The sequence below is a fragment of the Propithecus coquereli genome, unplaced genomic scaffold (genome assembly GCF_000956105.1).
Source record: "Propithecus coquereli isolate 6110/MARCELLA unplaced genomic scaffold, Pcoq_1.0 Scaffold309, whole genome shotgun sequence".
NCBI classification, from domain to species: domain Eukaryota; kingdom Metazoa; phylum Chordata; class Mammalia; order Primates; family Indriidae; genus Propithecus; species Propithecus coquereli.
In genome coordinates, this window is record NW_012148719.1 from 995,784 (window position 1) to 1,018,995 (window position 23,212).

Here is a 23,212-nt window from a genome sequence, read left to right on the forward strand (position 1 = left end):
AAAATCTCCCTTCCTCCTCAGAGTTTTACTCCTGATGCTTGAGAGTTAAATAAATGTTGCACGATTTTGTGCAAATTTTTCATTTTCACTGGTTACGTTATAGCAAATAAAACTCGCAAAAAGTTCTAGGCCTCTTGATTCTTAAACGTATCACTTAAATGTGCAAATTATACTTTATAGAGGTCATGCATATGCTGTTAAACAGAAAAAAAGAGCATAACATATGTTTTTAGCATTAAAGCTCCTCTTATTCATTGCCTTATTTATAAGAATTTAGAATGTTACACATATATTTAGAGCTCATGAAACTCTAAATTGCTGGGTATGTAACCAGAGTCTGGAGAATTTTTTATGGATAACACAGTAAGCACTAAGAAAATTTCCTAGGAGGACCCTTTAGCTAAACCGTCTCCTCTCTTCCAGGAAGCTCTGCTGTGGCCAGGCTGGCAGTATCATGTACACGGGCGATTATGCTGACAACAGATCACAGAACAAAACAGATTGATTTTTGCCACTCCAAATAGTGCCTCACTCAATAACATTGTTTTCTTCTCAAAGCACTTTTCTTTATGGGCTTCAAATGTATGAGTGCATGACTAATATCAATAAAAATCAACCAACAGTTTATGTCATTCAATTTCTAAAACTATATAGAATTGAAGATATGTATTCTCTCATTAAGAAGATAATGCTCTAAATCTTTTCAGAAAGGAAGGGAATAGAAAGCTTCCCTAGTTAGAAGCCAAGAGACTGCTGAAATTTAAACGTGATGCTTTTTCACACGGTCACAGTCAGCACAGAGAAGACATAAAGCTCCTGTAAAACGTGTGCTTAGTAGGCAAACAATGTAAGTGTTGGGAATGTGTTCAATGTGCAGGTAAGGAAAAAAATAAAGAAAAAAGTCTTTCTTTGGACTTGTTTTAAATACTTGTGTTTCCCTGTAGGGCTTAAATACTATTTAAAAGATTTCTGTCTCAGTTGGTTTGAGGATGGAATAGTGAAAGCCATTTGTTCCTTATGTGAAGAAGAAGATATAAGTTAGGGATAAAAACCAGAAAGTAAAGATGCTTTAGTTTATAGTTTAAAAAAAGAGACTTTGTAAACATGGGTTTCTTTAAGGTATGGAGACTCGCAGGACTTCGCTAATTATTACATTCATAAAAGCCCCCATTGGATGAGAAGAATTGCAAGACAATTTCAGATCCTCCCTCTGAGCTAGCCTGCAACTGCCCCAGACTCTGATCTCCAACGCCCTGGGCTGGGTACCACGGAGATGCCAATGAGAGGCAGTCAGGATGCAGGGAGAAGGATCTCTATGCCAGGCGAAGTGCTAAAATACACAGCGCCTCTTCCCACATGTCATGGGCTTGATATAGTCTCAGCCAGCCATGTCTACGTGCAGAAGAGACCTTCTACCGCTGAGCTGTAGCTTCAGAACATAAACAGAACAAGCCGGCTTCGCCAGTGGACTGCATCTCTATCACCTAGATTTCTGTACCAGTTAAGGAGTATCACAGCCATTACACATGTGTAGGCTCACTGCTGTTCTGTAAGAGATTTCAGTGAAATAAATAACAGACCAGAGATAATGCAGGATAAAGGCAGTGAATCTGCAGCAACGGGGAAGTATTCTGATTTTAAGATCCCACTCTTCCCTCCCAGGGGAAGTCACACATTGCAAGATGTAGGAAGAGAGGATGGCTCTAAGTAGGTAAACTGTCAGGGAATGTTCTCTCGAGCAGGGCTTGGTTTAATTAAGCTGCCGCCAGCAGTATGGACTTAGAAAAGCAACAATCAAAACCCAAGTCCATCCACTGTCTGCCACTGTTGCTTGGCTTGGTCTGAACAGTAGAGTTACTAATTGATTTTGCCTTTCCAGTGTTTCAGGGCCATTTCCAGCTTTTGTTGGCGGTAGGGGTGGGGGGATGGAGGTGATAGGTATTTAAAAACTCCAATTAACTGTGAAAAGCCAGAAGAGAAATGATTCTTTGTGTTGATTCTTGGGAATTTCAAAGCAAAGGGTCTCCCACGTGTCTGAATTCCCCCAGGAGCTGTTCAGAAGCGTCTCTACAGCTGAGGCTAAGGCTGTGCAGAGCAGGGACAGAGTTGATGGCTAATTAGCTGTATTTATGTGGCACTGCATTGTCTCCAGGCTCTCCTTGCAGAAGATAGGAGGGTTTGCATTGGAGAGATTAGAAACCCACATTAGAGAGGCAGGGTGGGGGTTTTCTGAACAAAGCATCAGAACAAAAGAGATTCAGGGACCGCCCTGCTGATTTGCCTCCTTGCGTGTGGGGCTGAGGGGCGGAGTGGGCAGGCTTCCCTCCGGAAGGTGCAGGAGTGAGGCTGGCGATGCTGCCTACGCCACAGGCTGGCCGTTGTGCTGTTTCCCACAGTGGGGTGCTGTCAAGGAGGCCCTGCATTACCAGACTTAAGTCACCGTGATGGAACCAACCGGGACACCACCAGTGCTCACCTAGAGTTCTCTCTGCTCCTACCTTCCCATTATATCCAGGGAAACCTGGGCCATGGTCCTTCACACTACCTGCCTTCTAAAGGGGTCGTGTCCCTGACAGGCCAACCTCCTTCAGGTAATTCTGTGGTTGATTGCTTAGATCTTTGGTGATATGTCCCTCAAGAGACAATCTAGTACACTGGTCTCGACCAGGGCAATTACCCCCCAGGGGACAAGTGACAATGTCTGGAGACATTTTTGGTGGTTATAATGGAAAGAGAAGGTGCTACTGGCATCTGGCGGGCAGGAGCCAGGGATGCTGATAAACATCGTACAGCGCACAGGCCAGCCCCACCACAGAGAATCGTGTGGTCCCAAATGTGATCAGTGCTGAAGGTGAGAAACCCTGGTCTAGTGGTATAAGACACAGAGTTTTGGTGGTGTGGAGTGCTGAGTGATAAAATTTAATTAAAAAATCTAAAGGAGATCACGAAAGAGTTTTAAGTCTGTAAACTCACTGAAAATAAAAGAGCAGTACTTTCAGGTGATGGGATATATATCCTATTAGAGGCGAGAAAGAAGAATCTCGTTCATTCGTGGAGAATGGCAAAGGAGAGGGGCTGCACGAAGTGGGCAGCCGCGGTCTTTGCAGGCTCGTGAGGTTTGTTGTTTCCAGGACATGAAATATCGCGCCTCGAGTCAACGAGCGCCCAGCATATGGTGGGGTGAAAGCGGAGTGAGACTGCACTAGCACCAGCCAAAGGGAGTGAGTGGCAGCTGAAATCAGCAGATGGTTAGAAAGGAAATGGTATTAAGCAGCAAAAGGGAAAGTATGGTGACTAATGAGAAAATGAAAACTGTCTGGAAAAAAAGAAAAACAGCCTGTGATATCAAGAAATGAAAACCTAAGAACACCAAGAATGTTATGAAGGGAAGATCCATAAAGTGGTATTAAAAAATGAAGTCTACGGACTTAAACTGTCACTAACGCGTAGAGTGATTAAGATAAATTTTGGTTTGTGTATCAAAAGCCTTGGTTTAGCTCTTTCACTTTTAAGAATTTGTCCTTATGAAGTGATTAAGGACGTAGGTGTTTATTACAGTTTACATTAGTAAAAATCTGGAAGCAACCTAATTTTCTACTAACAGGGGATTGGTGCCCCACATCATGATACACCTCTACAGTGGAAGTCTCCGCAGCCCTCCACATTCCCGCAGAAGGAACTATTTACTGGCAAGGAAAGAGGTCATGACGTGTCAGGTGATACCGCAGCAAAGCAGAGGGGACTCGTGCACACGCCTGTCCCCCCCTGCAGTGGTGTGCCAAGGTGGGCGGTGGGAGCCCTCACCTGGGTGCGGGTAATAAGGAGCCACACTGTTTGCAGAGAATTTACAGACAATGAAATGAATACAAGTTGGGTTTTTATTCATTACCATGTGCAGACAATGCTAGGCAATTTCAGCGATGAGATACTCCTCCTCACAGGGACGGAGAGCCCCTACTTGCTGCAGCTCCCCTGAAGGGACCACTGCATCCCTTTTCTCTTTATTGAGAGAATGCACAAGGTCCACCTCGAGTCATGGACGTCCCACAAAAAGACTACATTTCCCAGACTCCCTTGCAGCTCGGATGCTACTGTGAGCACAGGAAAGTGAGCAACAATGATGTTGCAACTCAGGGGTGTGGCCGCAAAGGAAAGGGCACTCCTGTCTTCTTCCCCGTTTCTGCTCCTGACTGTGGACGTGAAGAGCCACCTTGGGCCATGAGGAGGAGGGCAGCGCCCTAAAGATGAGAGCCCCATGGGAGACAAGGTCTCCGAATACATGATGGCAGAGGAAGGGAGAGCGAATGCCACGCAGAGGGACAGTGTGAGCAAGAGCGTGCAGGCTGACCGGCGGACCTTTGCATGGGCCAGGAGAGTGCGCAGGGAGCAGCCTGAAGGTTCTGCCGAGACATGTCTTCCATCATGGAAAAAATAAGGGGGCATTAAAGGTTTTACATACAGGCACACTGCTCTGCTTCTGTGTATAGAATACCACGCTAAGAATTAGTGAAACTTCCCACTCATCTGTGCATTTGGCATCTACAACTTAAGAAAAGCAAAAAAGAACAAAAACATGTGAATTGACTATAATGCACTAAGTTTTGAAACAAAGATTATCATGAGAGAGGATCTACTGTACAAAAACACTGGATCAAAATCATTTATCAATTCTGACAGGTTTAGGTCCTCACCCGTGTGAATATACATATATTATAGATACATACTTTTTTATACCCACTTGAATGTAATAACTTTAGATTGATTTACAAGCAGAAAAGAGAGGTTTTGCATTCTAGGAGATCCTGCTGGTTTAGTTTTTGTTTCTCTCTGCACATGGTCAAGCTCACACTGAGTGGGTCTTGAAAACCAGGTGTGCTCTGGCCAGCAGCCAGCAGGAGGACAGTGTCCTGTCACCTCTAAACCATGTTGGAGCAGTATGGACCCCAGGACACCATCACAGGATCTTGGCCATATTCCAAATTGAAAAACAAACCAAAAAAATAATGCTTATTTTTATAAAAGGTACAAAAAATAAATAAATCAATTTTATCTCCTTCTGTTTCCCTAGACTGCGATCTTCAGATTGCCTCCCTGCCCTGCGGTGACAGGTCGTTGGCACAAAGCCCTGCTGGAGGGCAGGGAGGATCCCGCTGGGACCGGTGTGCCTCCTTGGCATATGACATGCAGACTGCTTTGGGGAGGCTCTGCCCAAAGAGAACGAGAGAAATTAGCAATTCCTTATAATTCAGCAGCAGGCACTGAGCAGAGTCAGAAATGAATGAGTCTACAAGGTCCTTCCAGACCAGAATGTGATGCATAGCGTGTCAAACACATCTGTGCCCAGGGACTCACAGTCTGATGGCTCTAGTATGTTTCAATAGCAACCACTCTTCAAATAAGAGCATCCATGCAATATATCTTTATATCGTGTATTTTCTTCAATTGTCCTTATCTGGGATTTAAAAGAAAAAGTTTCTGAGATTTTTGTTATAACTAAATCTGACCTGCAGATTGTTATATTAATGCTATTTTTTAAGGTCCAGAATACTAATGCCAAATATAAGAGTAAAAAAAAAAAAAAAAAACTTCTGGAATAGAGTAAGCTCCAGAGGCCATAATTAAAACAATTATGATTTTCATCACTTTTCCTGCCTGCTACAATATTTGGCTCTTCTGTCCTAGGAGATCTGTGTTGCAGACTAGATAACCTTTCATTTTACGTGGTCCTTTATGTCTTTCTTTGAGGCATCTTAAATTTAAGAGAAAAAAGAAACTTACACATTTTTATAAGCATACATTGACTTAGACACTTAGTGCCTTCTTAAACATTATTTTTAAAGGCCATTTGAAAAGATTACAAATGTAATTTCCATTGTAGAAAATTTATAAACACATTAAGTACAAAAAGAATCATTATCTTCTCTTTGATGTTACTCTACTTCTCTAGAAACCCATACATTTTCTACATGCATATAGTATTTTATATTTGCATATGATGTATTACAAAACTGCCCAGATTTTATCTATATCGCCTACATTTATATGCACACCTGTTTTTATATTGCTGCTTTCACTTTACTTGTATTATATATTTTCTCTAATCACTAAATACTCTTTAAAAACCTGACTTTATGTGTAGTAGAGATTCCAGGGCACGCATGCTATCTGACCATCTTTAAAGCTGTAAACCTAGAACTCTCTGTAAGCTTCTAGGTGAGACGAATCAGTCTCCAGGCCCTGAAGGTAACCTGCTGTTCCACTCTTAACAAAGATGCGGGTGCTTTGTCCTGGAGAGGCCTTGGAACATCGCCATTGCCCACCTTGCTGGGACCATTAACAGTGATGAATTAGGGCCTTGGCACCTGCCCTCCCTTGGAGCAGCCATACTGGGATTCCTTGGGGCCCCTTAACTCCTGGTTGGAATGGTGACTGCTTCCCCAGGTGCAAAGCACTGGAGGGACCCCTGGGGCTAAGCAGGGCTTTTCCCTGCTGGGCCCCAAGCCGGCCACAATGCCAACCTTTCCCAGCAGGTGGCGCCACCTAGACCCAGTTCTCTCCCTCCGCATCCTGTGCAGAGGCTGGCTGCCATGCCTGGTGGCCCACTAGATTTGATGGCACCTTCCTATCCCTCTCCTTTTGCACTTAATCTCACATTCCACCTTCACTCTCCTCCCCATCTCCAGGCCTTTCAGCTCTGCTTCTCTTACACCCGTCTTTAAATGCAAGACAGTTTTTACTTTGACTGTTATTAAATGCATTGGACTCAACAGAACATACTAAACTTTATACATAACTTTTCAAACAAGCATACTTGTTATCTTTTTGCAGCCTCATTGAAGTTGATAATGAATTTTATGGCACTTAAAAATATTTTTGTATTAATTTAGAACACCTTAAAAAACCTTTAAAAATTATCGTTTGGTATAACTTCAAAGCTTCTTTATAAAAAATAACATTCCACTGTATTTTAACTTCTAGAAGTTTCTGTAAAACTTTCTTGAAGAAATCTTTTCTTTTACTTAAAGAATATTGTAAGAAAAAAATGGAACAAATGAACCATACAAATTTTCATTTAGGGTTTTGGTAAAAATCATGAAATTCTATTAATACCTTTATCATGCTCAACTTAGAAAGGAGCTCATCAATGTCATCAAATGTGGTTCAAAATACAGCATTCTGAGTCTGTAGAGCTGCTCAGTCAAGTTTCATGGAGGTGGCTAACACCTGGGAAGAAGGGCTCTATCATGGGTGAACTCCATGAACGTTCCTTCTCCTCTGATCTCTTACTTCTAAACCCAATCAACTCCTACTCTCGCCTGTCCCTGGAAAGATTTAAATCCCTGTAAATCCATCTTGGCAGAGTTGGGGACAGGGTTTGGTGTCAGGGCTAGAATCTTACTAAATGAGACATGAGTGACAGCAATATTGACAATGAGAGGGATGCGCACTGTGGAATCTGAGCAACGGCTCAAACCCTGGAGAGAAAACCCTGAAATCAGAGTGAATTCAATCTCAGTCTCGTCAGCCCAGGCTAATGCTGTATTAATGTAATTTCCCAAATCTGCCTTCCAAAGTTGCCCGGAGCTCTTGCAGCAGATTCTGGGTCCTAAGGTCTTGGGTGAGACCTGGGAGATTTCGATCGTTGGCCAAGCTGGGAAGCACCGTACTCCTGCCTAGATCCTGTTCTTCCTTTGAACCTTTATCGCGATTGCTCACATTTCCAGGAGAAGGCAGGGTAGGGAGTGGGCCCATGCAATAGAGCACAGGGAAAGAAAGGATGAAAAGAATCTATTACACCTTGGTTATCCCATGTTTCAGTTGATTTGAGATCGCAACTGTTCAGTACCCATAATGATCTGGCCCCCTTAGGTACCAGGTGCAAAACTGAAGTATGAGGCAGCACCTGGCATGATGCCTGGCACTTAGTAGGTGTCCAGTAAATACCTGCAGATGAACACTCCCCTGGTGGGAGGCTTTTAAGTGGAAAGTTAGGAGCCGCGGTTCAATCCTTCTTAAAGGCTGCTCTGACTCCGGGAGAGGACGGAGGACACAGAGCACTGACCCACGGCAGGAGAAAGAGCAGGGCTGGGAATCCAGTTCTCAGTGGGGAAGCCTGCTGTCAAAGAGGCAGTGAGCATGACTCTCCTAAATTATAGGCGTCTGTGAGCTGGAACACGGACATCCAGGAGTTGCGGGAAGTCCCTGGGGCAGCCCTCGGGGACTGCAAATAGCTAGAGAACCAGGACCTTAAAAATTGTTAACACTGATGCAGTCAAGGGAGATTCAGAAATGAGATTTAAGAATGCATTCCCATTAACCGTTACTCTAAATAAAATACTGTCTTTAGCTTTTACTTGAAGTACAACTTTTCTAAAATAGTTTAGAACATTATGTGCTGTGATCTAAACAACACATTTGCATATTTATTCTGAATTCAAAGCCTGGCATGAGAGTGTTGTGGCTTCCGTCCCTCTTTCTCAGTGGTCTACGCTCAAGGACAGTTCGGATCCTGGGTCTGCACGACCCTCAGCAGCTGGACGTATGATCACAGTGTGCACAGAGGGCTGGATGTGTGACCAGTGTCCAGGGAAGGCTGGATACATAACCTCAGTGTCTGGGGAAGGCTGGACAAGAGACCACTGTGTCTGGGAGAAATGGGGACATTCTTGCCGGCAGGGTTTTGGGGAGGCGGCAGAATGAGTAGCTTGTTCCCACCATTCTCTGTGCCGGTGGGGCCCATGGCTGGGTGGTTTGGTCTCCCAGAGGCTCCAGGGGACAGGAGTGGAGGCTGTTCTGATGCACCAGGGTTGAGAGCTGCTGTCTATGGTCTTTGCTTTTCTGCAGGGCACCCTACTGCAGGACGTGAGGGCCATTTGTTATGAAGAGGCGTCCCTCTCCAGCTGAACGGCATTCTGAATTCATCTGAACTGTCCCCCAAGGCCAAGGTTCTAACGTCATCCTGTTGGAAGGGCTGTGAATCCTCAGACTGCTACCTCCCATTTCAACAGAAAGTGCAAGACTGCACATCAAAACATTTCAAAACCTGCTATCAAATACATGTTGGATTTTGCACCTCGCTCTCTCGGTTTCTCTTCTTGTGCCCTATCTCCTATTTGTGCACCCGGGCCACCTGTGTGGCGCCTGCCTGGCTCCGACAAGGACCTTGATAAATGTGTGGCTCAACGTATGGAGAAAGCAGCTCCTGGGTCCAATTGGACCCTACGAGCTGGGATGTCAGAGCTTGCCTGGGACTCGGGTGGCTTTTTTTTTTTTCCTTAAAGTTTCCTATCTTGGCTCAGCTGTGAGACATGGGGAAGTCATTTAATGTTCTACCGTCTCAGCTGTGACATTCCCACGGGAAAATTGTGCAGACGCGTCAGTGATTTTACCTTGTATTGAAAATGCAGAGCTGTGTCTCTCTACATGCAGACGAAATATTAACGCTGTAATTAGGGAGGGGATAATTGCATGCAGCTGCGAGCAGCCCACATCACCTGATCCTGGGATTTCTTTTTCTTCTTCTTCTTGCCCCAGCACCCGGAGCTCTCGGCGTCCTTCCCATTGGCCTCCCCACAGAGCAGCCCGTCCAGCTCGTCCGTGCCCATGTGCTGTCCCTGAGACGTTTCTGCTGCCAGCCGGTACGAGAGGTTCCTTAAAATGCACACACAGTTTTCAACGGTCTGGAGAACCCAAACAAAACAAAAAAGGGAAACAGAGGAGAAATGAATGAAAACAAACCAGCACTGCGGGCCTCCACCCCTGAAAGGCAATCAGTCTCCACGTCCACACTTCTCTTCGGATGCATTTAGCCATGGCTTCTAAAGGATCCTCTGATAGCCACAGTGCAAAGGATTTAGAGGAACTTGGAAAGGTCTTACGACCTTTTCTCCCCCACAAAGATACTACTTATCAACCACAGTTACTTCTACCAATATCTGTCATTGTTGATTGAAGTTCACTTGTGAGAGGGACTTGGGGGTCGAGGTCGTGAAGAATACAGACGTTGGATTTCGGTCAGCTCTGGTGGGTGACACACACATTTGCTGTCCACCAGGGCACATTCTGGGTGTCAAAAAGGGCAACAGGGCAAGCCAAGGTTGTCCCAGGCAAGTGAGGGGCTGGGTCACCAGGGGGCATAACGTCTTCAGTCTACTGGTTGTTCTTGAGACAGCTGACACTCTTATTTTCTTAGCAAAAAGGTTAAACGGTAGTTAAGGGCACATGCTGTAGGGCTGGACACTGTAGAACGCTAGTCTCTGTGAGCTGTGTGACTCTGGACAATGCATCCAACACCCCTGGGATTCAATCTCCTCCTCTATAAAATGATCATAACATCACCCCACCTCAGGCTGCTGTGTGCGTTAGGTGAGCTAAGGTGTGTGTGTGTGATAGGCAGCATTATCTCCGGGACCTGTGGCTACGTTAGGTGATGTGGCTGGGGGCGTGGGGAATTGAGGTTGCCAATCAGCCGACAGAGGAGGAGACTATTTGGGCTGTGTGCGGGGCCCATGTGCTCCACGGGGTCCTGTAAGTGAAAGAGGGAGGCAGGGGGGTCAGACTCAGAGCGATGTGATGTGAGAAGGACGTGACTGGCCATTGCTGGCTTTGAAGGTGGAGGAAGGGGCCACAAGCCAAGAAATGCAGGCGGCCTCTAGACACCGGAATAGGGAAGGGATCGGACTCTCCCCTGGAGCCTCCAGAAGGAACCAGCCCTCACGACACTTTGATTTTATCCCATTGAGACCCATTTTGGACCTGATCTCTAGAACTGTAAGATGATAAATTTGTGTTGTTTTAAGCCACCAAATTTGTGGTCATTTGTTACACAGCATGTAAGTTCTGGGAAGAATGCCTCTGCACAGGAAATGCTACACACGGGTTCATATCGTTAACCATGGGGGAGGCAGCACAGCTCGGAGGTCCCAAGCATGTGACCCAGGGCTAGCTGGCTTGGGTTCCAGTCCACGGTCTGCGACTCAGAGCTGTGTGGCCTTGGGCAAAGTGCTTGCTCTCTCTGTGCCTCTATTTCCTCATTTGTAAAGGGGGTGATGACAATTGTACCAACTGCAAAGGGCTGCAGTCAGGGTTAAAACGAGTTAATAGATACGGCTCTTCGAGTAGTGCCTGGGCAAAACCATTTGCTAAAATACCAGTTCTACTGGCTGCCAATTGTTAAGAAGAGGAGTCAGCTGACAGCAGCCTGCCGGCCCGCGCCAACCCAGAGCCTGCTGTCGCGTGTGACGTTTTGCTGGAGGACAGCCAGGCCCGTTTGTTCACGTGCTGTCTGCGGCTGCCTTCGTGCTGCAATGGCAGAATGAAGTGTCAGTGACAGAGACTGCTTTGCATGGCCCACAACGCGGAAATATTTCCTCTCTGACCCTGTGCAGAAAAAGTTTGCTGGTTGAGACAAAGCTGACCTTTGACCTTTGCTCTGGACTTGAAGAACCACCGAAAAACAGAAAAAAAAAATACCCCATTTTTAAAAAGGACTAAATAATGATGGGAAAGAAATTGAAGTGAGCTAAGTTTTATTTTCAAAAGCATACCAACTTGGCTGTCATCTACTAAGTAACAGCCACCCTCCAAGGCAGGAGACAGAATTCCACTGCATGGATGAAGGAACGAAGCCGTAGGTAGCTATACCCGATCTCAGCCCTGCTCTGCGTCCCTCCCTCGCCTGGAATCGGGTCAAAGGCAGCCTGTGCCCTTTATCAATCACGTGGGGATGAGAATCAGCTCGTTTTCAGGATACGTCTCTGGTGCCTCTGCCATGCTAGGCCTTTCTTGTCAGCTCTTCAAGGTTTCATGGGCTGCTAATCCCACAGGCTTTGAGTCAACTTGATTTTCTATTTCGAGCATCCTCCCAGCATCAAAAAAGGCACTGGCAAGAAAGCAGGTAAACACAGGACGACGCATGAAAGAGAGAAGAGTCTCTCATTGGCAGGACAATGCTGTGGCCTAAGTCAGAACGATTTTTCAATCAGCTCAAACTGATTTTTCTTACATCAAAGACTTGGGAGAATAAACTTCTTTCTCATCCCCGCTGTTCGTCTTCCCCAGGGCATCGCCATTCCTCTGTTTAACAAACGACTACTGGGGAATAAGTCCGCAGTTTCGAGAAATGCTTTATAATCTGCCTGCGGCTGGGGAGCTGATACGGGGAGAAGCTGGGGGTGGGCAGAGAAGCTGGGGATGGTGGAGGGTGGGGACGGGAAATGGGAGAGGGGGTCACGGGGATCAGACTCATCTCTCTTTAAGCCTCCTGGAGTTTAGCAGTCCGGCTTGGTTTGGGCGAGTTACCAGTTCAAGAGCTTTGCTCCAAAGGGATAGGGAAAAAGAAAAAAAAAAAAAGAGCCTTGGGATGCCGGCATCCTACTGCTGGCGCGGCAGCTGGGAGCCGTGCTCGGGACATCACTGCCGTCAACGGCGCTTTCGCAGTTCCTCTTCATCACCCGGTCATCTTGACTCCTTATTTTCTATTAGAAAGGGCTAATTTGGAAGTTGTCTGTAGAGTGCTCTACCATATGTTACCCATTCAACAAACTGTCCCAATTATAGGAGCAGAGCCGCAAGCTTGCATGGAATCCAGACTCTTTTATTCATTAACTTCTCTGGCCTTAAAGAGAATGTGTACTCATTTTTTTCCCCTCCTCTAAATTGTCATTGTGAAAGCTCAGAAGTGGCCAAGCAGAGGGCTGAGTGGAAAATTACGGTACAATAATAACACGTTAAAACTCAATAGCACAGTCCGGCCAGCAGAGCATCGCTGAGTAATTTGTCACATCTGATCCTTTCAAGAGCCTTGGCGTTCAGCTATGATTATCCTCCTTGTCACCAAGTCGAGGTCACTTGGGTATGGTCCTCCAGCCAGGGGGAGCTGGAGATGGCACAGTCCGCTGGCCCTGTCCCCATGCCAGCTCAGGGCTCTTCTGACCCCATTGGGGATATCTGGGTCTTGTGACTCCAGCCCTAAACACTACCACTTATTACAACTTTCTCTTTTGGGAAAAACGTGGATACTAAAAGAGATGACCTCCCAGGTCCCCTGAGAGTTTTAGGAATCTGAAACATCAGAAAAAAAGAGGACTGTGCCATGGAGCATGCTGGTTCTTGACACATGCTCCTGAAGACTGCCTTCGCCTCCGGTGACAGAGCAGGGACACCTGGCCAAGGCACGAGGCTGCTGACTCTTATTTCATTTTCAGCTGCCAGGTCCAGCTGGTATTACAGCTCTCTTGGCATCCACTGTGGGAAGAGCTTAGTCTCCCAAGGCCTGTCTCCTTCACCACTCCGGATACTAGGAGGCCGCCTTCAGTGACCTACCTTCTGTGGCCCTTTTAGAAACCATGTGTCTAGTGTGCTAACAGGCATCTGTAAATACTCAGGACATCTCAACTCGTCACTTCTTTAGAGATTTAATTTTCCCGTCAGTGATATTAAAAGGTCTAAAACGGCCATTTAAGGGCTTTTATGAAAGGGAAATGCTTAGTCTTTATTACATTATATTTGTCTTTGAAATTAATAACACGTAGTAAACGAGTCGATGCAAACCTAACCGCAAGCGGCAGAGGTAAGGTGACAAGAGGCGTCCGTAACTGGGCAAACTAGGACGCAGAGGGCTGGAGTCCCAGAAGGGGTTTTGGGTCCAAATCTGTGGGAGTGCGGCTTGGGCATCAGTGACGTTCTAAATTTCTTGGTAACTCTAATGCGCAGTCAAGGTTGAGAAGTGCTGTGCTAACTTATCCCCAAAGCCAATTAATAACTAATTACATGACCAGAATCACTCTTACTTTTGCTTTATCTGGCTTTGCAACTAAATCACATTACAGCAAATTCCTGATCAGAGAGTCCAGTTCGGAGCTTCGTCCGCTAAGGCAGGTTCTTCATCCATGGTGGACGTCAAATCACCTGGTGAGCTTGTAAAGGTGCAAAAACTTGACACCAGGATTAGACACTCAGATTCAGAGGACTGTCATGGGGTCTGGGGAGATGCTTTTATTAACATTCCAAAGGCAATTCTGATCAAGAGTCTGGGTTGAAAACCATAGAATTAAGGCATGGTTCATAATCAGGGCCAGTTTTGCTCCCCACAGGACAGGTGGCAACGTCTGCAGACATTTCTGTTTGTTACAACAAAAAGAGGCTGTTACCAGTGTCTAGTGGGTGGAGCCCAAGGATTCTGCTAACCATCCTACAATGCACAGGACAGCCCCCAAACAAATAACAATTCAGCTCCAAAGGTCAATAAGTGTGGCTCTTGAGAAACCTTTATTAAAATATCACATTTATTATGTGTATTACTTTAGAAATATTGGTAAAGTTTGTGTTTATAATAGTTATTTATATTTAGAGTGAATCATAACTAATTTAGTTAAGACAAAACAAAATAGCTGAAACACTAGAAAAGCCCACCCAGTTCTATTTTGGCTTATGAACTAAAACACTGGCTAGGCATTGATGATTTAACATGTTGGTAGCTCATTTATTAAGCATTGGGACATTTATTTAGCTCTTGCAGGCCTTTTTAAATGGCACTTAATGCAATGAACAGTTGTTAAAAGGTTAACTTGGAACAATATAGGATTATTCAAATCTCAGGTAGTTTTAACATCCTTTTTTCTCCTAAAAGTGGATTGTATTAAATAAAATCTAGAAGCATGCGAGCAATGTTGTATGCAAAAGTTTATACACTCATCAGAACACCTGTGGTTTGAGTAACTTAAAAACGATCTAAATTTTTACTCATTATTAAATAAAGGTTAGCTACCTAGTTCCAGGCAGGCATTAGAAGCCCTGCCTAGAAAATGTTGGATTCTTATAAGGAAATCAAAATAGAGTTCAGAAGGAAAGTACGAAATACTGCCTTAGCTATTCATTATTGTTAGCTGTTGTTTAGTCCCATGGGCGTCTTTATTCTCGAACACGCGTTATCTATGCAAAGACAACAAACCTTGCTATCGATCTCACTGCTCCCCAGCGCAGACTGGATCACGTACAGCAGGGCATCCGTGAGCCCGTCACACTCTCGCATCCTTCTGCGGGCCTCCTCTCCAGCCGAACTAACGTTCCTGCAAAGCAAAAGGCCACGTCAGCCATCTCTGCAGTTGTCACCTAAAGAACATCCTGCCATGCCTGTCTCCTTTCGTAGTTTTAGAGAATACCCTTTTTTTGTTGGTTTGTTTTTTGCTTTTTCAGAATGTTTATCCAGTGTATAGCCTTCGTGAGTAGGGATGGCTTCGATCAGCACATCCTAGCATTGGAGAAGTCACAGATATCTGGAAGGCAACTCCTGAAACAGCCAATGCAGAATTCCTAAGACGTGATCTGTCCGAGTCCTGTGACCGCTCAGAATGGAAGACTTTCCGACAGACCTTTACTTCATTTACAAACAGAAGCTTTTTGGTTCAAAGGATTCTTCTTCTTTGAGGAGTCTGAAACATTTTCAAAGATAGAGCTTACGACTTACTGAAATATTTTAGAGATCTAAATTCATCTGTGGCAAAAATATACCTATCTTGACCCAGCCAGAAGTAGATTTCTAGGAGTATATTCTAAGGACGTAGTTATGGGTTTCAGAGACAACTGAGTTACTGGGATGTGCCTGGCACCTCTTACGGGAAGGTGTTGCTCTGAGCTCTTTCTTGTACTGGCACAAGGAGAGCTGAGGCAACAGAAGGGGCCTGCTGTGATGGAATGTGTGGCTGCAAGGCAGGGAGGTCTTCCTCTAGCCCTGCCAAAGACTTGAGATGCTCCTAGCCAAAGGCGAATCTTTGGGATGCTTTTAGTTACTCCACCACCTGAGAGTACGTGCTTCCTCTCCTACCCATGGTTAGGATTTGGTCGCAGTAGTGAATTTCTGCAATGACTGACTATGGACAGCCTGTGAAAGCTGGAGGATGGAGGTGCTGAGTCAATAGAAGGTACAAAGGGATTGAAAGAATTTAGAGACCATTGGGGAGAATGACAGAACGAGAGGGCAGCTGGGTGCAGTGGCTCACCCCAGCGTATACTCCCCGCACTTTGGGAGGCTGAGACCGGAGGATAACTTGAGGCCAGGAGTTTGAGACCAGCGTGGGCAACATAGCAAAACCTCTGTTGTTACAAAAAATAATTAAAAAAAAGAAAAAATAGGTGTGTGTGGGGGTGTACCTATAGTCCCAGCTACCAGGGAGGTTGAGCGGGGAGGGATGCCTAAGCCCAGAAGTTCCAGGCTGCAGTAAGCTATGATTGCACCACTGCACTCCAGCCTGGGACGGAGAGACCAGGAGGGCAGCGGTTCTCAAACTTTGGGACTGTCAGCATCCCCAGGGGCCACGTGAAGTAGAGATTGCTGGAGTTTCCCACTCAAAGAGTCTGGGTGCAGTCAGATAACTTGCTTCTCCTTGGTGATGCAGATGTTGAGAACGTGTAAGAAGATAGAATTATTCTTATGCCCTGGGAGGGTGTGTTTGGGGAGGGTGGTGTGGTTGGGGAGGGTGGTGTTCTTTGCTGACTGCTGGGCCGGCGCCGGAGCGGATCCCAAGAATCCCTGAGCTGGCACACAGCCTGGAGAAGCTGAATGGAAGGAATCTCCAGCCTGCTGTAATTGACACAGACACGCTCACTTCCTTTTCAAATCATCTGTTGCTGTTGTACTTAATTGTGTTTCACAGATGAGCAAGCCGAGCCTGAGCGGCTGCCCAAGGCCACACTGCTTGAGAGCGGGGGAGTGGGAGGAAGCCCGGGGCAGTGAAGGAAGGGACAGCAAGGCTCAGGTCTCATGGGAGACATGGGTCGGCCGGCTTGTTAAAAATTAAATAAAATAAAATAGGCCTAATGCTAAAATGCTACTGAACATAAATGTTTTTTTGGATATCTAAAAAGTTCCTTAGGACATGTTAAAGTAGGATCTATCAGCATTTTCATGCAATGCTGGGAAAGGTTATTCAATTCAAATTAGTATTTTTGGCATTTACTGATCTTCAAATATAAACAAAATTTCTCAGTTTCATAGATAATATAACTAGGCAAATATTGACAGCACTTTTATGTAAAATTTTCTAAATTCCACCTTGTGGTGGCCGACCTTTGTTTTTGACACAATCTCTGGTCTGGTCAGGGCCGAGGGAAGAACTAACTTTCTGCTAGGAAAAAAGTGGTCAGAGGCAGATTGGTGTTATTTTAGACTAGAAGGATGGCCCTATTAAAAGAACATTTTAGGCCATTTCTCTTTGAAATGATTTTCACCAGGTTGAACTCTGAAGTTATTAAAATAATAAGTTTGTTAAAAATTCCAGTCAGATCTTTTTGGCCAGAAGAACACCGAATGGCAATGTGTGATTTACGTGCGAGTCTTTCGGGGTTGGCAAGGTACACTGTATTTCCAAGTGTAGAATTACGGAATTCAGGCTTGAAAACAAGGGATAGGTCATGTACACCCAAGTCCAAAACATCCTCTACACTCTTCCTTGACTGATGTGCTCAGTCAGTCCTTCCCTAGAATGTCCTTATGATGGGGGTGGGCTGCCTCCTGGCTCCCCAATAAATTTCATAATAATCAGCCCTGATTTCATTGGTAATCAGTACATGTGCAGGGCCAACCAATAGGAAATAAGTGGAATGAACACCTTACTCAACATTAGAAGTTGTCAGTATTAATCTTAGCATTTTTCTTTATTCTAGTTTCTATCTGATTCTAGTTCAGTCTCTTCCAAAATTTAAAGAGGTATTGATTGATGACTATATTAAAATGTGTAAGATATTGAAAAATGAGAATGATGAATAACTTAAGGTCCCAGAAGAGGAGTGACTGAGGCACACACATGTGTACACACACAAGCACACACCTGTGATACGGAGCAGAGAAGGAGTTACCACGTTCGGCAGGTACATTGAGGCTCTGTATATATTTTTTATATATGCTATCTCTTTTCAATGGGTAATGGTTTCCTACAAGCCTTTGGGCTCAGGTTTCCAGTTTTAATCAACGATTCCTGAACGCATGAAATCTCTAAAGGGAATCTTTGGTTTTCACTTTGGAGAAGAAGAGTGTTTCCTCTTCCTCCCTTTCCCCTCAAACACAAGATTATTCATTCAATTATGGTATTTCAACTTTTTATTGTTGTTATTTAAGACTTTCGATCAACATGTCAAGGTAAAGTCATGTCAGCTTATGAGTAAAATATTATAATCATGTTAGCAGCACATTATAAAATTATAAGCATCACAACTTTAACACAGCTGAAATTTTGGTGTCTACATATTTTACTATGAAACCTGGCAGCAGGAGTCACTGTTTAAAAATAAAATCCCCAATAACCTTCTGTGTTGATCACTGAATGGTTAGTTGTAGTCATGGTCCTAAGTAAGTGTTTGACAATGAGCCAGCCATCTCCTGCCCATCATGGGGGACACGATTTCCATGTTTAGCTTGAAACGGATGCAGTAAAATTCTATGCATAAACACAGTATTAAATACCTGTAGATCACTTGTTAAAAGCACAAAGATGTGTATGTCTAATCCTTAGAAATAATCTCTATAATCTTGATTGAATTGTCAGTTGATATGTCATTTGGAAGTTTCTGCTTAAACTAGATTCTATAATCTTTTTATCTAATGGATGAAAATGGAACAATTCATTTTTATATCTTTCAATTAAAAGATCACTCTTTCATTCCAATGCAACTAGTTAAACTGCTTCCTCTCCCGTCTTCAGTGCTATTTGACATCTCATTTCTCTGAGCCTCCATCACTGGCTGCATGTAATTTAAAACAAATTCAACACGTAGTGCTCTCATAGGATCCAGCGTGGAACTCACACCATATGCTCAACTCAGCTGAGGGACTGTGAGATGAAAGATGTGTGTGTGCTCCCGATGGCCTGGATACGAGAGATCAAACCACAGAGAAAACTAAGGGATGAGATTGTAATTAGTCTCTCCCTTCACAGCCCTGTAGCTCCGGTATTGATCTCTGTTATTGATCACCATTGATTTTGTATGGGAATTATTTAGGCTTATATGTATACCTAGCACTCAGCTGAGTGCCTGATGCATAGTTGGCTATTACTTGTGCATTCAGCTTTTCCATCATATTGGGATTCAGGAAACCAGGGGCATGTCTACACCATGACCGACGTACCTCTGTGCTCACAGAATAAGTGCCAGGTGTTTGTTCTACCATTTGAATACAGGCTCCTACTGCTGTAGTTTGTGTTCTGCCCCTACAACCCCCACCCTGGATTATTCAGGGCAGTCTCGATTTGCAAAGAAAGAAAAAGCAATTGAAAGTAGTGCGTAACACGAGAGTAAAACCGTTCAGCTTGTGATATGAACTTTCTTATGATTACTCCTAATGTCGATTAAGTGCTGGAGAGAACTGCACAATTTTGCTGCCTCGAGCCAAGCAGATATTCCCCAGTTCCACACCCACATACACCCCTAGGCTCAGAGGAAGAGCTTTCATGCTCTGGTTCAAGTCTAGTTTCTCTTCCTGTTACCTCCTCTCCCCTCCATCCGACCTGCTCCTTGGCCTTTATGATCTGGCCTCCACTGGAGTCATCTCACACCCAGCAGACCCCTATGCCCTCGAGCCCTGGGTTCATGCCCAGCTCTAATCACTCATGCCCAGCAGCTGGCTCCACCTCTCAGGGCAGGTGCTCACTGGGCTCCTGCGTCCATCTCCCAATTCATAATCAGCGGAGCCCAGACCCTGCATCTCTGCAGGGTTCCTGAGTTGGGCTGGGTTCCTGAGACTATCTACTGGTTTGAGGGATGAAGCTGGGATGCCCAGAGGGTGTCAGAGAGCAGAGCTGAGCTGAGCTGCCAGCAGTCACCTGTGGATGTCTGGAAACAACACTAGAAGTGTGAGGGGAGAGCTAAGCAGACTATGAATAAGGATCATCTTAACTTCTTGGCCATCCATCTAATCACCTACTCAGCAACCAATGAATTTATCATAAATTATCTGACCTGAGTAAGCCTGGGGACGGGAAACTGCCCCAATCCTGCTTTTCTCCCATGAAGTGTGCTCACTTCCGCCTTCGCCAAAAACACTAAATTTTAAAGAGGTCTTTCTACCCATGAACATCTAAATCAGAGGTTAACAACTCGATGAAAAGGGCTGGAGGGTAAATATTTTAGGCTTTAGGGGCCATGTAGGGTCTTTGTCACTCTTCTTTTCCTCCTCATCCTTCTTTCAACACAATTTTAAAAATATAAAGCCCGTTCTTACTCGAAGCTATACAGAGAAGAGGTCAGTGGTATGATTAACCCCGCCCTAGATTCTCATCTGAAGCTGTCACAGGATTCAGGAGGGTGCCCTGAACCCCTGATATTTTGTTCAAAGTTTTGTATATTTTTATGTGTACATTAAATGTGTTTCTTTTTTCTGTGATAAAAGGACCCGGAAGGCGAGGCTGAGATCTTGATATTTGGGCGGCCTTATTACCAGAAGGACACAGCCAAATTAATCATGAACTTGGCTGACTATCACCGCCAGCTCCGGGCGCAAGGCTCAGAGGAGGTCCCTACTGAGGAAACCAAGACTCAGCAGTTTCCGAAGGCTGTCCGGGAGGTCGGGACCCAGTGGTCTCCTGAAGCTAACGGGGAGGCTGGGATCCAGCGGTCTCCGGTCCAAGTCCGGGAGGCTGCGACCCAGTGGCCTCGGGTCGAGGTCCGGGAAGTCAGGACCCAGCAGTCTCTGGAGGCTGTGGGCGAGCCCGGGACTCAGAGGTCTTCCGAGGCTGCCTGGGACCCAGTTACCAGGTTATAAAGGCATCTCAGGTCCTGAGAGGCCAGTTCTTCTAAGCCCTATTTCTGCCACAGATGCTGGGAGGAGAATGGTGTGGATTGTCTTTGTTGTCCCCTTCTGTTAAATGTTTGCAAATACACACTTAAGAGTTGTAATAAAGAATTGCATTTCCAAAAAAAAAAAAAAAAACATCATCATATTCTGAGGCCAGGACCCCAAAAAACTCTCAGAACTTCTAATCAAAATAATTGGTTTGAGCAGCCCTTGTTCTGAGTAGTACTTTGCTTTCCTGAGTCTAGAGTCTGGGTTTCAGGAATCGGACATATTCGCCTCCACAGGTAAACAGCAGCTCTGCCTTGCGCTCTCCCGCGAAAGGCCTTGGGAGACTTTGCGGGCTCCAAAACCACTGTCCCTAAAGCCCATACTTTCCCTCTGTGTGGGAACCCTCCTCTTCGCTGTTTAGGGGCGGGGAAGCAAGGGGTCTTCTGCCCAGCCAGCTGGCTCAGCTGACTCCAGCTGGCCATCAATGCAGTGACAGTTGTCCAGCCAGGTCCCCTCCCTTGAGATGCGGAGGCTGCAGGGGCGGGGGGCAGCAGGATCCTTGCCATGTTTGCCCGTCCTCTTTATTCTGAATGCGGAAGAGTTGCCACCACAAAACTACCAGGGCTCATCCTCTTGATTGGTAGCTTCTCTGCAAAAAGGGAGCAACTGGCTCATTCCAAATGTCAACAAAGGTGGATTCCCTTGTGTACCTGGTGTGGTGCTTGCAGCAGGGGCTCTCCAGTTGCGAAGGCACATTCCTTGCCTTGAGGACGTCTGCGAGGTGGTGCTGGGCGTGGTGTGCACGTCATAGGACACATGCGGTGACACAGGGCAGGTGTTTGGGGCCAGGCCAGTTTCTTCTCAACAAATATTAACTGAACTGTGGCTCGACCGGACACCTCCCGTTGGAGAGGGAGAAAGACACCAGGTGCTGCGCCATGGGGAATATGTCATGCGCAAGTGGGTGGAAAGGAAAGAATGGAAGTTTTCACAGCGGCACTGGCAACTTTAGTCATCGTTTTTTCAAAATCTAAAAACTGATGTAAAAATATTAAGAAATGGGGAAAATGTTTCAGTAAAAGCGAAAATCCACACCCTTTGCTTCCCCCCTCAAGGAAATCACTGTGACCATTTGGTTTTTATCATTCAAGATGATTTTCTGCTCATAAATGAACTGTGTAAGTATGTCTTGTTTTGTACCACAGTGGTTCCTCAGGCAACTGGCTTTTATCCCTCAAAAGTGTATCACTGACTCTTTTCACAATGGTACCTATAGACCTACCTTAGTGATTGGGTATCTCATTGGGTATCTCATACCAAACTTACATTTTGGTATCTCAAATGTAAATAGGTCATGATTCATAATTTAAAAAGTTATTAACCTATTAATGAACATCCAGGTTATTTCTAATTTTTTACTGTAATAGGTAATGTTGAGCTAAATTTTGGGGGAGTTATGGGCTTTGCCAGATGGACCCGGAGAAACCATTCCACGGAGAAAGTTCAAATCAACAAAGCAACTGACCTTGACGAGGCACTTCCTTTTTCCACGCCCAATGCCAAGTCTTGGGATAAAAAATTGAGAATACCTGGGTTTTGACCTTCAGAGGTCACAGTCCAGGAAGGTAAACAGAATACAGCCGCCATAACTAAATATGACACTGTCAGCATGTAACTAGCAGTATGAAGAATCTGGGAACCAGTTTTCCTTAGAAGTGCCACCTAGATGTGCCGCCGAAAACAAATACAGGCTGAAACCGCTGGTAATGTTACTTTCATCTGTTTCAGTACGACCTTCCCGTAAGTTGTAACTGTGTACATTGAGACACCAGTCGTTTTCCTTAACATTTGTAGCAGCAAGTCATGCGTTGCAAAGTTAAGAAATAAGGATGCAGAGTGCAATAAATGTGTTTCCAGCAAGAAAGCATTCCATGCAAATTCAATGGAAAGTACTAAAAAATATACTTTTAAATTTGAAGGGCAAGGCTTAAATTACATCATGGGCTTGGGGCAGTTCCAGGTGAACAGCCTGTGCAAAGACCATCCAAGCACACTTGTGCACAGGTGGGGTCTACAGGCTACCATAGGCATTAACAGAGGACAGGACCTGTCAGGAGAGGTGACATTCTGTGGCAAATGCCAATTCACAGACTTCTCCATTTGTACTAAACCTGGTATCCTAAGCCAGCACACTGTGTCTTCGAAAACTGTGCCAAGCTCATGGTTGACCAGGGAGATCTTAATGTTCTTTCACCAAACTGCATTACCTGTGCTAAGGCCTCCCTGACATCTGGCTACAGGGCAGCCCAGGTAGGTTGCTGTGAATGCTGGGAAATCCATCACCAGAGGTTCCACTTTTGCCTCTTATAGCTCTGCAGCAACGTGCACGTGAAAACGTATGACATTTGGGTGGTAACCAAGAGTGGGCAGAGGCAAGAC

The 23,212-nt window shown here is 45.2% G+C and overlaps 1 protein-coding gene across 5 annotated transcripts in view; it reads right to left on the reverse strand.

Annotated features, from left to right (window-relative positions):
* The window catches only part of CTNND2 (catenin (cadherin-associated protein), delta 2), a 694,597-nt gene that overhangs the window by 133,279 nt on the left and 538,106 nt on the right, over window positions 1–23,212 (reverse strand). For all 5 annotated transcript variants that reach the window (XM_012650021.1, XM_012650019.1, XM_012650020.1 and 2 more), the window contains 2 exons: window positions 14,951–15,068; window positions 9,495–9,680 (listed from right to left, as the gene is read on the reverse strand). In XM_012650021.1, the coding sequence (XP_012505475.1) occupies window positions 9,495–9,680; window positions 14,951–15,068 (304 nt within the window). The remainder of the gene's footprint in view (window positions 1–9,494; window positions 9,681–14,950; window positions 15,069–23,212) is intronic.